This window comes from Dermacentor variabilis, unplaced genomic scaffold (assembly GCF_050947875.1).
Source record: "Dermacentor variabilis isolate Ectoservices unplaced genomic scaffold, ASM5094787v1 scaffold_19, whole genome shotgun sequence".
Lineage (NCBI taxonomy): Eukaryota > Metazoa > Arthropoda > Arachnida > Ixodida > Ixodidae > Dermacentor > Dermacentor variabilis.
Genome location: NW_027460357.1, coordinates 3,071,175 through 3,086,178, shown reverse-complemented (window position 1 = coordinate 3,086,178; position 15,004 = coordinate 3,071,175). Strand labels below are relative to the sequence as shown.

Here is a 15,004-nt window from a genome sequence, read left to right as displayed (position 1 = left end):
CAAATCCCGATCCCTTTTTGCTAGGAAAATATCGCTGAAGTAAGGAGCTATTGGTCCAATACAGATGCGCCACTTTTCAACATAGGTGTCACATAACCATTCAACAAAGGTGGTACCAAATTAAAGAATCAGTTGTAGAAAAGATTCTACGGAAATGCGACAGCGCTTAGTAAACGAAATTTCATTATTATTCTCTGTAATGCAAGATTTAACACGGGCGCATAAAACGTAGTGGCCGTCATCACTGAAGATATGACAATATCTGGTTCGGGAAGCTACCGCAAGGAACACACGAGACAAAGAAAGGGACAACACGAAGTTGTACTGAAAACTCAAGATTTAAGAAAACTAACGCCGAGCTTATATAGATTAGACACCTATGCACCCGAAAAGCCAGGAAAAAAACAGAGCGACCTTCAACAGGGGTGCGATATGAATGCTAAGATAAACACTGAAGGCTACTGAAGCCCCGAACATGTGTGTATCACATGGAAAGAAGCAAACGTTCTTTCTAATAAACAGCAACTGACAGCTAGCTAGCGCAGTTAAGCTAACAAGTAAAGTGATATGCAACGTCTGGCTAATATCTGCGGACAGGAAGGCGACAATTTAGATCTGAAATTTAGCGTTAAAATTCAGATGTAATGGTAAGCAATGAAAGCAATGAACATACAGTGTCAATTTAGGACTAGGTATTATCTCACGTAAAAGTATAAATCGACCTTGGTATCTGGATAAACAAAGGCAATAAATATATATGAAAACACATGAGAAAACAACAACAGTAAAGGAAAAGAGAAATGCGGCTACAATGAAACACCTGTGCATGGTGATGTGGGCTCGACAAGTTCTGAAGTGGACGTTCACAGCAAAATTGATTATGAAGAACGACTGAGGAATATGGAAGAAAGGAAAAACATTGATTCGCAGTGGAGGAAAAGAACTAGGAAGCTTGCTAGCAAGTATGCGACCGGTAGGGTGGGCAGCATGGCAAGAAAAACGTAAAGCGTAATGTCAGAGGCCGAGATAATCTCAAGGGGGGCGGCAGTGGAAAAGAAACCTGCTATGAGCAACTACTTTAGAGGAAAAGCGAAATCATAACAGAAACAATTTATGATAACTCAAAGGGAAGCTCATTGCTTTTTGAAGCGAGATCAGGATGCCTTAGAACACGCATTTAAAAAGCGAGGTATAAGAAGGAAGAAGAAGGATGTGCTTGCTGCGGTAAAGCTAGCGAAACGATGGAGCGGGTTTTATTAGAGTGTGAAGATACCTGCCCCGCGGTCGACTGATGCACCACTGGCGTCCGTGAAGCCCTTGAGTTCAAGGAGAGCAGGGGGAAAATAAACATGTCCGCAATTGAAATTAGAGGCGATTGGAAGATTGGTGGAAGAAAAGTAGCGAAGCGAATACAACAGAGGCTTACGAAAACGAAGTTCCTAATAGGGGTTCAGGAAGTTTGCTTAATGGGAATTCATTGGTTTTCTTTTTTCTTTAGCTTAGGTAGGACGTTAGGCAATATAATAACAAGAGCTTGGTGGCGCAACCCACCAGCCCATTTCAAAGAGGATGCGCATAGCATTCATCCATCGTCTAAAACCTCTTGGTATTATTTAATCATTTGAAAGTAGCGACAATCGCCTCCCCGCGGCACTTTCCTTCTCGATTCTCCTCGCGCACCAGATGCGCGTGCTGCGCACGGCACCGTTTTTCTCCTTGGCTCTCGTGGACGGGCCGCAGTATTCCATGGAGGCGCGTGATTATGGGCCAGTTGCGCGCCCTGTGGTGTAGAAAATTGTGAAAATAGGCAATAACAGCATCGAGAATGCTGAAGCTGACGTTTATGAGGAGGTTGGTTTCTTCTTAAAGCTGTGTGAATGGGGCATACTGATGTAAAAGGTGCTTTGAGGCGAGTTCTACACTCCACTAGGGTTGAGGATCGGGCGAGTTCGTATTGCATTCTAGAACTGGTGTAGCGCAACATACAAAGGAACAAGCCCAGCCAGCCAGATAAAGGAACAGAGCGCTGTTCCTTATCTCTGTTCTCTGAGCGCTCTGTTCCTTTACCTGGCCGGCTCGGCTTGTTTCTTCGTTTGTATGTTTGGCTGTACCAGTTCTAGAATTCTACCCTCCAGACATTTTTTCTGCCACATGATTTGGTGGCTTACTTTGTGCATCTGATATTGCTTGTAGTATTGTTTGTAGCACACCCCTATGTGTTCGGCTTTTTTTCTTGCTTGTGCGTGCATGTATGCTGCAGGTATTAAATTCAGCGTTCCTTCTTATAATGGATTAGTTGTGAGTGCATCGTTTGTCCATGTGTTTCTGTTCTCAATGTGAAAGTAGCCTTTCCGCTGTGGTCTCTAAGCTGAATAGGACGGTTGCGCAATTTACATGCGAGCAATCGTACGCGATCATGTGAACGCCCCCTCCACATTGCCTTTATCCGTGGGAAAACCAAATACTTGCCACTCACTCATGCCTGCGTGGCAGCCCAATTCAAGGCAAATTGAAGAACTGAAAAATAATGTAGAAACTCCACTGAAGTTTGCTAAGTAGGCGTGGGCATACCCCCAAATTTAAATTGGCCAGCGCCCAGATTTCAACTTGGCTTATCCCCATGTTTAAGTTGGCCCACTACGAAATTTCAAGTAGGCCCGCCCCCAAATTTCCGTTCACTCACTTCCAAATTGCGAGTTGGCCAACCCAGATTGGTGGAGTTGGCCTACTCAAGTTAGCCGACCCAATTTAAATTGGCCCGCTCCCAAATTTCAGTTGGCCCACCTCCAAATTTCAAGTTGACCTAAGCCCTGATTTCCACTTGACCCAACCCAATATTTCAGTCGGCCCACCCTCCAACTTTCAGTTGGCCCACCCCTAAATAAGCTCCATGCATTTTCTAAGAACCTTTATGTATGTATATGCGCTACAAAAAGCTGGCACATGCATTGGATCCTGCGTCGCACCAGTGGTATGTGACATATTTATTTCACAAATGGGCCAAGTTCAACGCCAGGCTTTACCTAGACTAGCAAAGTTTTTAAAGTCTTTAGACATGTGGAAGATTTTTTTTTATAATTTTAACCAAGGACGGAAGCTTCAACTTCACAGAAGCTGTGGACAATGTTTTATACCTATTCAGACAACATGGAAAAGGCCTGGATTTTACGAGAAAACTGTCTGAGTGTAATGATTCAGTTTTTAGATGCGAAAATTGAGTTCTGTTCGGATAGGTTTTGTTGGAGTTATGCTCCCTGTGCAAAGAAAGGGCTTATGTCATTGCACTCCTCCCATTCAAAACTACTAGAAAGAGTGCTACGCTCTGCCTTCAATCCGCGCTCAGGAAATCTTGTATTCACAAGATGCATTCGAATTTCGAAATCAAGTTGACCAGGCAGGCTTCAGCTGGGTTCCCTGGTTCGCTTGTAACGGGGCTTGCGGAAAGCCTCTAGCAAAAATGTACAGAAGGGCTGTGAGAGCTAGTGCTGAGGTCCCTCAAGAAGAGGTGAGACCGGTGGCCGTGCCCTAGGTGCACAAGTTGGCACACAATTTGAAGAAGGCAGCGAGCAGGCATGGTGTTCCGCTCATTTTGACAGCTCCTAGGAAGGTCGGATGACTTTGCTCTCGGATGGAAAAAGAAAGGAAAAAGAAGAAGGAGGCTGCGGTACCAGGAATGGGCGACCGTTGATAATATGTGCCGTAGGGATAGTGTATGAAAAGTTGCTAAATATTCTTTCTGGTTGATGATAATGATGCAAAATGTTTATTATTTATTCTTATTTATGATTGCCTAATGAAGTTGCATGAGTAATAAATTTAGTATTTTGTATTGGCTATAAATTTGGGGCAACTATAACGGTTGTGGTCAACTTTGGCTAGTTTTCGGTTCAATTCTGGCTCCTCATATTAACTCCCCAAAAGTAACCCTGCTCAATATGTCCGTAATGGCTGCGCATCGGTAAGAAATTGTTGGTCAGAACGACCAGCAAATAGACCCTCAGTATTTCTTAAGGGTGTGAGAACTATCATATGTACAAACTTGCATACACCTGGGCGAAGAATGATTCTTTTTAAACGTAATTATCAATGATTATAAAATAAAAGTCACCTCATGTGTATCACACTCGACTAAATACGCATTTGCGGTATTTGCTTAGCGAGTCATCCTTACCTTTTGTTTTTCACGTCATGTTTCACCGGTTCAACTTTTGAGGTCAGCTTGTACGGCTGCTGCAGTAGGAACTGCCGGTGGGACAGAAGCGCAGCCTGCGTGGCAGCCTCATATTAGTATGACTCTCAGTGAGTAGTCATTCCTAAAATCAGCCAGCATAAGTACCCTCAGTATACTTAAACCTCGCTGACACATCGAACTCAAACGCTGATACATAAAGGTGTATGAAGGAGAGAGAGAGAATTAATTTCAACCATCGAGGTCATTGCTCTTGAGGTCGAGGGGGGGGGAGTGTCTTCATTCCAGGACTCCATTGGTCATGGCTGTGAGCGCTTCGTGGTCCGCCAGTGTATCGCCGATCAGCTGTACCTCCCACCGCTCAAATGAAATCCTAGGCGTATTTAAGTGTCGAGGTTCGCCCCAGCACCCCCACGAGATGTGGAAGAGTGAAGGGCGTGTGTCGCCGCACCAGGCACAGATGCGGCGACATGTTAGTGGGTAAATTTTGCTGTATCAGTGTAGGTTTGGCAATGCGTTTTTTTGGATAAGTCTGAGGGCTGCTGCCTCTTCAATGCTCAGCTTTTGTGAGGGGGAGGATAAATCCTGCGGTTGAGCCACTGGACCTCGATGCGTTCGCCGTAATTGGATGGCAGGGGCGCGAAGGCAAAGGGTGCGGATTGATGGGATGATTGGTTTCCCCCGATTGGTTGGTTAGCGCTCGAGCTAAGTCGTTCGCCCTTTTGTTGCCCTCCAGTCTCGCGTGGCCGAGCGTCCACGTTATTCGATGGGATTCTTCCAGGCTCCGGCCTAGGATCTCAGCTACCAGCAGCGCTGTTCGCCCGTTGATAAAGTTACCGCAGGCTTCGTGCGAGTCGGTAACGATATGAACTTCCCTGTCTACGTTTTCGCACAAATTGTGCGAGGCAATTTCAGCGCGATAGCGTTAAGAGCCCTGTGTCCCAGAAAATCCCGGGCGGTGTTGTCCCTGAGCAAACATTTCCTGATAGATTTCAGTATATGTATATGCCACGTCTTCCTATATGGCATGCGGTATATGCGGGTTATATTGCCACACTATTTTATCACTAAAGTTGCTCTTACCAAGTCTAAAATTTTTGACAAAGTGATTCCTCGGCATTTTGAGAATGACAGCCAACAAACAAATGTGACGAAACAAAACACCGACAGCGCATGCCTTTTATGTTAAATCTTATCAGATTTATATGTTGAAAGTGCGAAAAAATGGTAGAAATTTGAAAATGATGTAAATTTTTGGCGCGGCTGTGCACAACCTTCGGTATCCGCCCATGCAAAAGGCCGCGTTTCTACCAGAAAGCTCGCCTTCGTGCCTAGCGTTCCCCGCTAGCGTTTTCCAGTAAACATTACGGTTACATGACTTGCAGTTGCCGGGAAGCGTGAAGAGGAGTCGGGGATCTTCCACATTTTAACGCGAAGCTTAAGCGGCCTCCAAGGTTCTCCAAGGTCATTTTTTTGCCCAATTTCCCGTATGAATGCCAAATAAATAAACAATGAAACCAAAAGTGTATCTGCGTGGTGGTTAAGGACGTTCGTTACTAGCGTGTGTTTTAGGACGAGAAAGGATGGGAAAGACGCACGAGTAGGCAAAAAATTATCTTTCACACAAACGATGGGGAAAGGAGAGGAAAAACAAAATAGTATCACAAATCGAGCTGCACGGGAGAGGCAGACGCAACGCTCAGATCAGAGAGAGACAGGGAGTTAAAATGAAAAACAGTGCCGCACCAACATTCGGTGGGCCTAAAGTTCCATAGACCGTAAACGTCGTCTCACAGTTTTCGCGGGTGGTGACAGCTTGCCCGTCGTTGTTGCGGTACGGTCGTCGAAGCGAGCCGAGATAGAGATGGCACGGTCTCTGTGGTTGGAACCGTCGCCGGCACACGGCTGCGCTACTCCATGCGGCAGCTGCCTACGTTGAGGACACCACTGCGAATTTACGAGGACCGTGACCCAGGGATGAACCACGCAGACAGCAACTCGGTAGGCCTCGACCAAGAACGGGCCTCAGCGACTGCGTCCTGGCAGGAGCCGCTCAGCAGTCCCGAAACAGGCCTCCGCACCTGGCCCAGGCAGGCGCACCCTGGTCACACAGCAAGAACGGCACAGGCGCTCTTCTTTCCTAGCCGCTCACTCGTCTGGCAGCCACCGTGGCTTCGCTGCTCGAGCTCCACCGCACGTTTTCCACGTAGCACTTCTTTTTTTTCCCTCCACTTCCCGTGCTACCTTCCCTCAGCTAGTCTTCTCCGCTTCGGTTTCAATTTTCCTGAATCTCGCAAATCCACTTAGTCCAAAAATCGCACCATTTACGCAAAAAAATAATATAAAAATGCCTATTGTGTCCTTTCTCCGCAGTCACAAAATCATGATACATTAAAGACATCTCGCTGTCTTCCTTCGGTGTCTTCGGCTGGATCTTTTTTACTGATCGTACGTGTTGCGTACAGATGACGATAATTTGTGCTGGTCCGTTACTGTTCCCAGCGCAAGCCAGTGCGGCGTCCCCCGGTGCCCATCGACGCCACTCTGCCCTTTCCTGCTCCCTCGGTGGGCGTGCTGGGGCCCGTGCTCCCACCGCTGCAACAGGAGGCGTCGTCCCCAATGTGCGGAGCCCGAAATGCGTTCGGCATCCACGGCCGCGTGAAGAGTCTCCACTACCCGGAGAGCGGTGCAGACTTCGCTGAGTTCCCCTGGCATGTGGGTGCATTTTTAATGCGATTAGCATTCTTCGCCTACTTCAGCCATATTGAGAATTTCTATCTGTCTGCCCGTACGTCTATGCAGCGATGTGCTCAGGGAACGATTTCCTAGCTGAATGAATCGCTGAAGTGTGCTGCCTTTTTGTGGGGTTTGGGCTTTGCATGACACAATGCAGGTTACAGAACTTTAGAAAAACTTTGGCGAGCTAACACAAACGCTCAATTTCCACAGCACCGCTTTCGACACGGACGACGTAAGAACACGTCCGTGTCAAAAGTGGTGCTTAGAAAATGGATCGGTACAAGTACAATTTGCAATCTTAGCACACACAAACTCTTACGCACGTCAACAAATAACGTTGTCTTTAATGCACACGATACATACGGCACACGTGTCTTAAGCCAACGTAGTCTATTTGGAAAGCGTAACGTACGTGCTGTCTACGTATGCTAAGAAATAGCGTTTCTAAACACGGCAGAACCCGTGACTCCCGCTTCAATGCGAATTTATGAGAGCGCTCTCGCTATTGTTGATCGTCAGCGAATGGTGTAATACGGAAATCAAACAGTGCAAAAGACGGACGAAGAAGCAGACATAGGGCTTCGCTCTGTCCCGTGTTTTTCTCAATTCCATTTCTGTTTAAACGTGCAACAACCAGCCGAGATCAATATGTTCCTGCATCATGAAATAAGATTTCGCTTCCTCTGAAGTCTCCTGAAACAATATCGAAGAGAGCGTAATGCATCCCATTTGTGAAGTCCTTCGACGGTCGTTGCGTCCTTAAGGCTGGCCAGATGCGTCGGGTTTGAAACGACATAATGGTTGCTAAAGTTGGTGCTAATGTTTGTTGCCAATGTGAAGCTTCCCGCAAACGATATTTTTCTTAGCCTGAAGTTTTCCTAAAAGCTGTAATGATGTGAATATGCGTATCTCAGATCAAGTCGTTGGATACAGTGAAGCCTCTTTGCTTGGCACGGGGCGCCAGATGGTGCTCTCCCTGCTAACGAGTTTGGTTACGGGAATTCGTCGTTTGTTTTCTGTCTTTTCTTTGTTTTTTTTTTATTTTTTAACATAAGTAGGACATTAAGCAATATAACAAGAGCTTGGTGGCGCAACCCGTTCCCCGTTCCAAAGGGGACGCTCATAGCATCCATCCATCCATCCATTTACGAGGTACCGTTTTGTGAAACTAACGTACAAAGAGCGGCTGTGACCGCAAATGAGGCTATATAAAAAGTGAGCCTAGAGATAGGTTTCGAGGTTTTATAAGTGATCAGGGAAGTGAGAAGGTATCGTGGTTTTCAACGAGAGGGGATCCACTTCGATCACATGCTTGAACAAGAAGTGGCTGGCAACTTGCTGGTCACGCATTTGCTTTTTCGGAGAACCCACAGGTGCTCAAGAGCCCAGGGTAGGTAGCAAAAAAGGACCCCTAGGGCAACCTGCGACTAGCATCATCCTCCATAACCAAAAACGAGCAAAGGAGAAAGAAGAGATCGCCGTGTAATAGGCTACATAAACATGCAGGATATCAGAAGGAAAAAAGAATGCTAAGAGATTCCGGAGAAGTTAAATCGAAAACAGATAGGTGTGTATGCTGTTACAGAAACGCTCCTTATAGACATAGAAGAGCCCCCAAAGACTGAGAATTACTTTTGGGAAGGGTGAAACAGAACTAAATCGGAATAAAGCGAAGGGGAGTCGGAATGCTCATAGACAAGGGATCCAAATGGAAAAGAGTAGATTGAAAGTGTCAAGAGCATCTTTGGTTACCAGGCGCAATGAGCGGCACGAAAACTTGGCTGGGCGTGAAGTATTTATGTACGGGAGAAAGTGCAAAGAAAAGAACCAGGGGTTACTGGAATATTTAAGTGCTGATATTAAGGGTTTAGGGAATGATGACGAAATTATCCTATCAGGCGAACTGAATGCTCACATACAGGATCTAGACTGTTACACCGGCAACAACGGTAAGTTAATGCTAGATCTCTGTGAGCAACGTAACCTCGTTATCGTAAATACGGGCCCAGATGGGGCAGGCAAATCAATGGAAGTCAGAAATAGACAAAGGGCGATTGATTACTGTCTGATTACAGAAGGTATTTATGATACAATGGGATAAATGGTCATTTACAAGGAAGGGTATAGCAGCATACCATAAACGTATCATTTTGAAAATGCCATATGTAGTGGGGAAAGAGAGCAAGGAGCTCAGAATTGCCCGTCCAAATTTGAGCACTGAACAAATAACTATTATATTCACGAGGGTTGAGGCTAATAGCCAAACAAAAGGTGGGAATATATGCGCATCTAAGTGTAATTACGACGGAAATACGGAAAGAGAAGCAATGTGCTCGTTGGAAAGGAGAAAGGAAACCGAAAGCCTGGAGGAAAATAGAAATACGGGAAGCGATCGACGAACGACAGCGAGCATCACGAGATCTTAGACAGGAAAAAAAGCTCAGTTGCCACAAGTGGAAGTAGGCAGGTAATGGGAAATATACCGGGAGAAAAAAATATGTTGTTCAGATACTGCTTCGAGCAAATGGGAAAGATGAAACTGAAAGTTGGTTGTAAGAAATACGTGAGAAAAACAAGGCCGCACCTAGAATATTTCTGAACCACGTAACCTTAGTAAGCACAAAGTTTGGAGCACTACAACAACATATCCTATACGAGAATGGAAACAAAGTGGAAGTAGATACGGCTATAAATTACATCCGAAAAGTAACAGCCGAATCCTTCCAGACAAGGACGACGTGCTTTTAGAGGAAAAGAAGAGCATGGACAAGAACCAGATGGAAAAAAACCCGGTGGTAACGAATTTCAACTGGAAGAAAGGCGAAAATTCCTAAGCGCACAGCCAGATTCCTACAGGAGGTTTCCGTTTAGAAGCGTGCGGTGAGGGGCTAGTTGGTATGACATTATGAGAACAAAGAAAAACTGCGCAAAAAAGAACAGGACAGAGAAAGAGCCACATGACACAGGCGCAGACTAACAACTGGTTTAATGCTCCAACGCCACCTTCCGACAAACAACAGAACGCATGCGCGCCAACCGCAAAGACCAATGCCGCTATCATGTAGTCAAGCCAAGAAACGCCAACTCCTTGCGGTACAAATGTATGGAAGTCTCGCTAACACATTTATCCGGCCCTAATCTCGCGATTTCTAAAGCTTCGATTACTTCACGCTCTTTCTTATCACTTGCGCGTCCGACAATCTTAGTCCTGCCGAAAAGTGGAGTACAACCATTGCCGTCATGCCTGCAGGTCTTGCAATGCTTAGGAAGATGCTGTCCTCTAGAATCATCTAGTGAATTGGCATGTTCTAATAATCTAATATTAATGCAGCGGCCTGTTTGTCCAACGTACACGTTGCCACAACTCAGCGGAATCTCATAGATGACATTCGCTCTACAAGGCACAAACTAGTTCCTGTGGTTAGTGCTGCACTCGATTTTCTTTTTCCTATCAGGTCTAGCTAAATTGCACAGACTGGACAGCTTACAAGGTGCCGAAAAGAGAACCTGTATGCCGAATTTACCCGCGACCCACTTCAGGCCGTGCGAGACCCTGTGGACATAGGGCATAACTTCATACTTCCTCCTCTCCTGTGGATCCGCCCCACGAGGCTTTGAACTTGGTCGGAAGGACTTCAACAGGGACTCGGCAACGGCCCGAAGAAGGGCCAACGGAAAACCGGCCGACAAAAGGCGATCAGCTTGGGCATCAAAACTAGACTGAACCTTGTGTGGACAGGACTTCACTAACGAAGCCCTGAGGCACGTTGACGCAATCCCCCTCTTGACCAGCTTCGAATGGCTTGAGTTGAAGGGTAGAAGTGCTTTTTCGACCTAGGCATGTACGCCCAGCAGAGGTGGTCAGGATCGTTAAAAAATAATTTTAAGTCTAAGAATTGCAAGCAAGAGTTTTCAGGAAGTTCAATAGTAAAATTAAAACTGTCAAAAGCAGACTTAAAGGATGCTAAAACCTCCGATGCCACCTCTGCCAAGTTATCGTTGTGGTATAAATTTAAAAGAATTAAAAAATCATCGACGTATCGGAACACACGAACGATGCGGTCGTCAGAAAGTACCCGCGCTAGCGAGCGGTCAAATTCGGCTAAAAGGATCTCAGACAAAACAGGGGCTACACACGACCCGATGCAGATGCCGCGTTTCTGCACATAAAATTTGTCCTGAAAACTCACAATGGCTGAAGAAAGATATGCCTTAAGCAACTCTAGAAAACCTTCCACAGAAATACCACACGCATTCTGAAAAGACATAGCACCAGGTCGTTCAATACAGTTCCGGACTGCGCAGAACAGGTCTTCGATTAGGGTCGGATAAATGTGTTAGCGAGCTTCCATACATTTCTACCGCAAGGAGTTGGCGTTTCTTGGCTTGACTACATGATAGCGGCATTGGTCTTTGTGGTTTGCGCGCATGCGTTCTGTTGTTTGTAGGAAGGTGGCGTTGGAGCATTAAACCAGTTGTTAGTCTGCACCTGTGTCGTGTGGCTCTTTCTCTCTCCTGTCCTTTTTTGCGCAGTTTTTCTTTGTTCTCATAAGGTTTCCGTTAGGCTGCTTAACGAACTAGGACCAAAAAGTGAGGAAGCTCCTTTGAAATAAGTAGACGAATCCTTACAACATAGGCGAATACGAGACAGTTGGCGATAGAGTAGAATGAACTTAATTTGTAAAGGCAAGGAGGAGCGACAAAAATCCCTCTATTGACCTTTGACCATTGTATGGGTTGTTTATTTATTAGCAATTCAGGCGAATAAATTATTTCGGCACATCATTGATCCCCATACACCCCATACTATCAGTATCCCAAACGAAATGGGTGATATTTTATCAGGCACTGTCTGCGCTAACGTTTTTACCACAACATTTTCTTCAGTTTCCACCATGGAATCCGATATGCCACTTCAAAGCATTTCTGCTCAAGCCATGTCAGAAATGTTTCCCATTAATTTTTCATTGAACGGTATCTGCAGCATAACATAGAACCTCAAGATGTCAGCGTCTGCTGGCCCTGACAAAATTACATTAAAACTCCTAAAATACACTAAAATCATTCCTCCTTCTTTTAATCTTGCCGTTTTTCCAGTCATTAGCCACAGGTAACCTACCAATCGAATAGAAAGTGGGAAAGGTCGTTTCGGTCTACAAATCAGGTAATAGGAACTCACCACTAAACTGCCGCCTGATTTTCATAACACGCGCCCCTTGCAAAATCATGGAACATGTCATTTTTTCTCACTTAAGGGACTTTCTCTACTCAAACGATTTTTTTCAGTCATTACAACACGGTTTCCGAAAAGGGAGTGTCTTCTGAAACCCAGTTGGACATCTCCGTAATCTGCATTAAAACCTCGATACTAATACACAGACTGACACAATCTTCCTCCCTTTCGCAAAAGCCTTTGACAAAGTAGCTTATCAACGCCTGCTTCTAAAACTTACACAGTTGAATATCCACCCTAATGTTCTAAAATGGGTCAAATGATTTCTTAGTAATCGCTTATACTTTGTGCAAATCAATATAGTGCTTCCAACCCGCTTTCTGTACCATCAGGCCTTCCACATGGCTCTGTGCTAGAACCGCTCCTGTTCTTAATATATATTAATCGTTTACCACTTAATGTCTCTAGTCATATCTGCGTATTTGCTGAAGATTGTGTGGTCTACCATGCCATAACTGACACCAGTGACAATGTATTGCTTCAGAATGACCTAAATCAACATCACCACCACCACCACCACCACCACCACCACCATCATCATCATCATCATCATCATCATCATCATCATCATCATCATCATCCTGTTTTATGCCCACTGCAGGACGAAGGCCTCTGCCTGCGATTTCCAATTACCCCTGTCTTGCGCCAACCCACTCCACCTAGCGCCGGCGAATTTCCTAATATCATCGCTCCACCTAGTCTTCTGCCATCTTCGACTGCGTTTCCCTTTTCTTGGTACCCATTCGGTAACCCTAATGGTCCAAAGGTTATCTAATGAGCGCATTACCTGACCTGCCCAGCTCCATTTTTTTCTCTTGATGTCAATTAGAATATCGTCTATACCCGTTTGCTCTCTGATCCAAACCACTCTCTTTCTGTCTCTTAACATTATGCCTAGCGACCTTCGTTCCATCGTTCTTTGCGCGGAACTTAACGACCTGAATAATATTCGAAATTGGTGTGATGACTGGCTAATGCTACTAATTCCTTCTGAATGCAAAGTAGTATCGTTCCCCCTCCGTCGAAATCCTCTCGTATTCTCTTATGTAATACAAAACAAGCCTATTAAACCAGTTAAATCTTTCCAATACTTAGGCACCACTATATATCACGACCTTGACTGGTGTTTGCATGTGAATAACGTTACAAAATCTGCGAACAAAAGGTCGGTTTTTTGAACGCCACTTACGGAAAGGTCCTCCCCACGTAAAACTACCAGCATACAAATCGTTAATCAGACCTAAACTTGAATAGGCTTCTGCTATTTGGTGCCCGCATGAAATTCACCTTAATAACGCCCTTGAAGGCGTACAGAATCGTGCTGCTAGGTTCATTCACTCAGGATATTCTTACGACATCAGCGTATCATTCTTAAAAGCGGACACCAGTTTACCAACTCTTTCATATAGCCGTCGCATCACCAGCATATCATTATATCACAAATGTTTTGTACAGTCCGTTCACCATCCCACCATACATTTCACCGCTGGCATGAACATCACGTCACACGTAAGTGTATCTCGCCCCAAAACGCGCACTCTGACTTTTTCGTCTTGTTTTTTTCCTGGTGTAGTTGTAGACATCGCTGCCATCCCCAGTTCACCTGCACTCACGGAAGAAGTGTCAGCAATTCTCTCACGTTAACTAATACTGTTTTAAGTATAGTTGTAATCTCACCCCTTATGTATTACCTCCGTCTGGGGTCTTTAAGGAAATAAAGAAAGAAAGAAAGAAACAGGAAAAGCCATGTCGTTCACCCACAGGCTCTCAAGTTTCCGTACACAATTGAAAGCTTGCCTCTGGAATCAACTGATACCTATAAATACCTTGGTGTCAGTGTGTCCAACAACTTGATCGCCGGTACGCATGTTCCTGACATCCTTGCGTGGACAGGGAGAAAGAGAGCGAGGTCAGTCAGTGTAGACCAGCTGGATAATCTGTGCTGGGGTAAGGGGCTGAACGGAATTAAAGATTATACACAATTACAATGCTAAACATCATTGCAGCTTTTAAGAAAACTTTAGGGTTCCTAAAACATGATCTGCGGAAAGCTCCCAAACACGTAAAATTGCTTGAACGACCTAACCTATTTCCAGAAGAGGATTGTAGCGCCAAAAACACAACACACAGCAAGCGAGACGGGACAGGCGCATACTTCCAACTGTTTATTCATCGCGTATGCGAATGAATATAAGGACAAATCAAGATGGGTAGCATGAACCACACATGAGCGCGAGGGTTTTTACAAAAAAGCGGATAAAGATAGGTGAGACACACACGTATCTCACGCCCGTGTATCTAAAAAAGCAGTTTTATTCTAATAAAGGGAAATAGATGGGGCGCTAACACAATCGCTACAGTTTCTTTCAATATAGAAGGCCTCCAACAGTTCACGGGCTGTCCGGTCCTTACTTCTGTTTAAAACCTTTGCTTCGTTCAACCTTGCCACACACTTAATCTTCCTTTCTTCTCCGCAGGCTTTACAATGATGCGGCAGATTAGAACCAGTGCCATTTTGTAAATCCGGATTATGTTTCGCTAATCGGTCGTTAATACAACGGCCGGTTTGTCCGATGTACTTTTCGCATGTGAGAGGTATCTGATATACGACTCCCACGGCACATTTAACACGCCGAGCTGCATGTCTCTTTTTATATTCAGCTTTGTTTACCTTGTGGAGTTAGTTTTAAAGCACAAGCCAGCCAGTTTCTTTGGGGCGGAAAAAAAAAACAGGAACCTTATATTTTGTCGCTACATGCTTCAAATTGTGCGCTACCTTATGGGTGTACGGGATGACAACCGGTCTACTTTTGCTTTTGGTGACGTCATCTTGGTCGCCCCTT

The 15,004-nt window shown here is 45.2% G+C and overlaps 1 protein-coding gene across 1 annotated transcript in view; it reads left to right on the top strand.

The window, feature by feature from the left end:
* Positions 1-6,106: 6,106 nt before the first annotated feature.
* The window catches only part of LOC142568491 (phenoloxidase-activating factor 2-like), an 80,508-nt gene continuing 71,610 nt past the window's right edge, over positions 6,107-15,004 (top strand). The window contains exons 1-2 of the mRNA XM_075678408.1: positions 6,107-6,190; positions 6,692-6,904. Of these exons, the coding sequence (XP_075534523.1) occupies positions 6,107-6,190; positions 6,692-6,904 (297 nt within the window). The remainder of the gene's footprint in view (positions 6,191-6,691; positions 6,905-15,004) is intronic.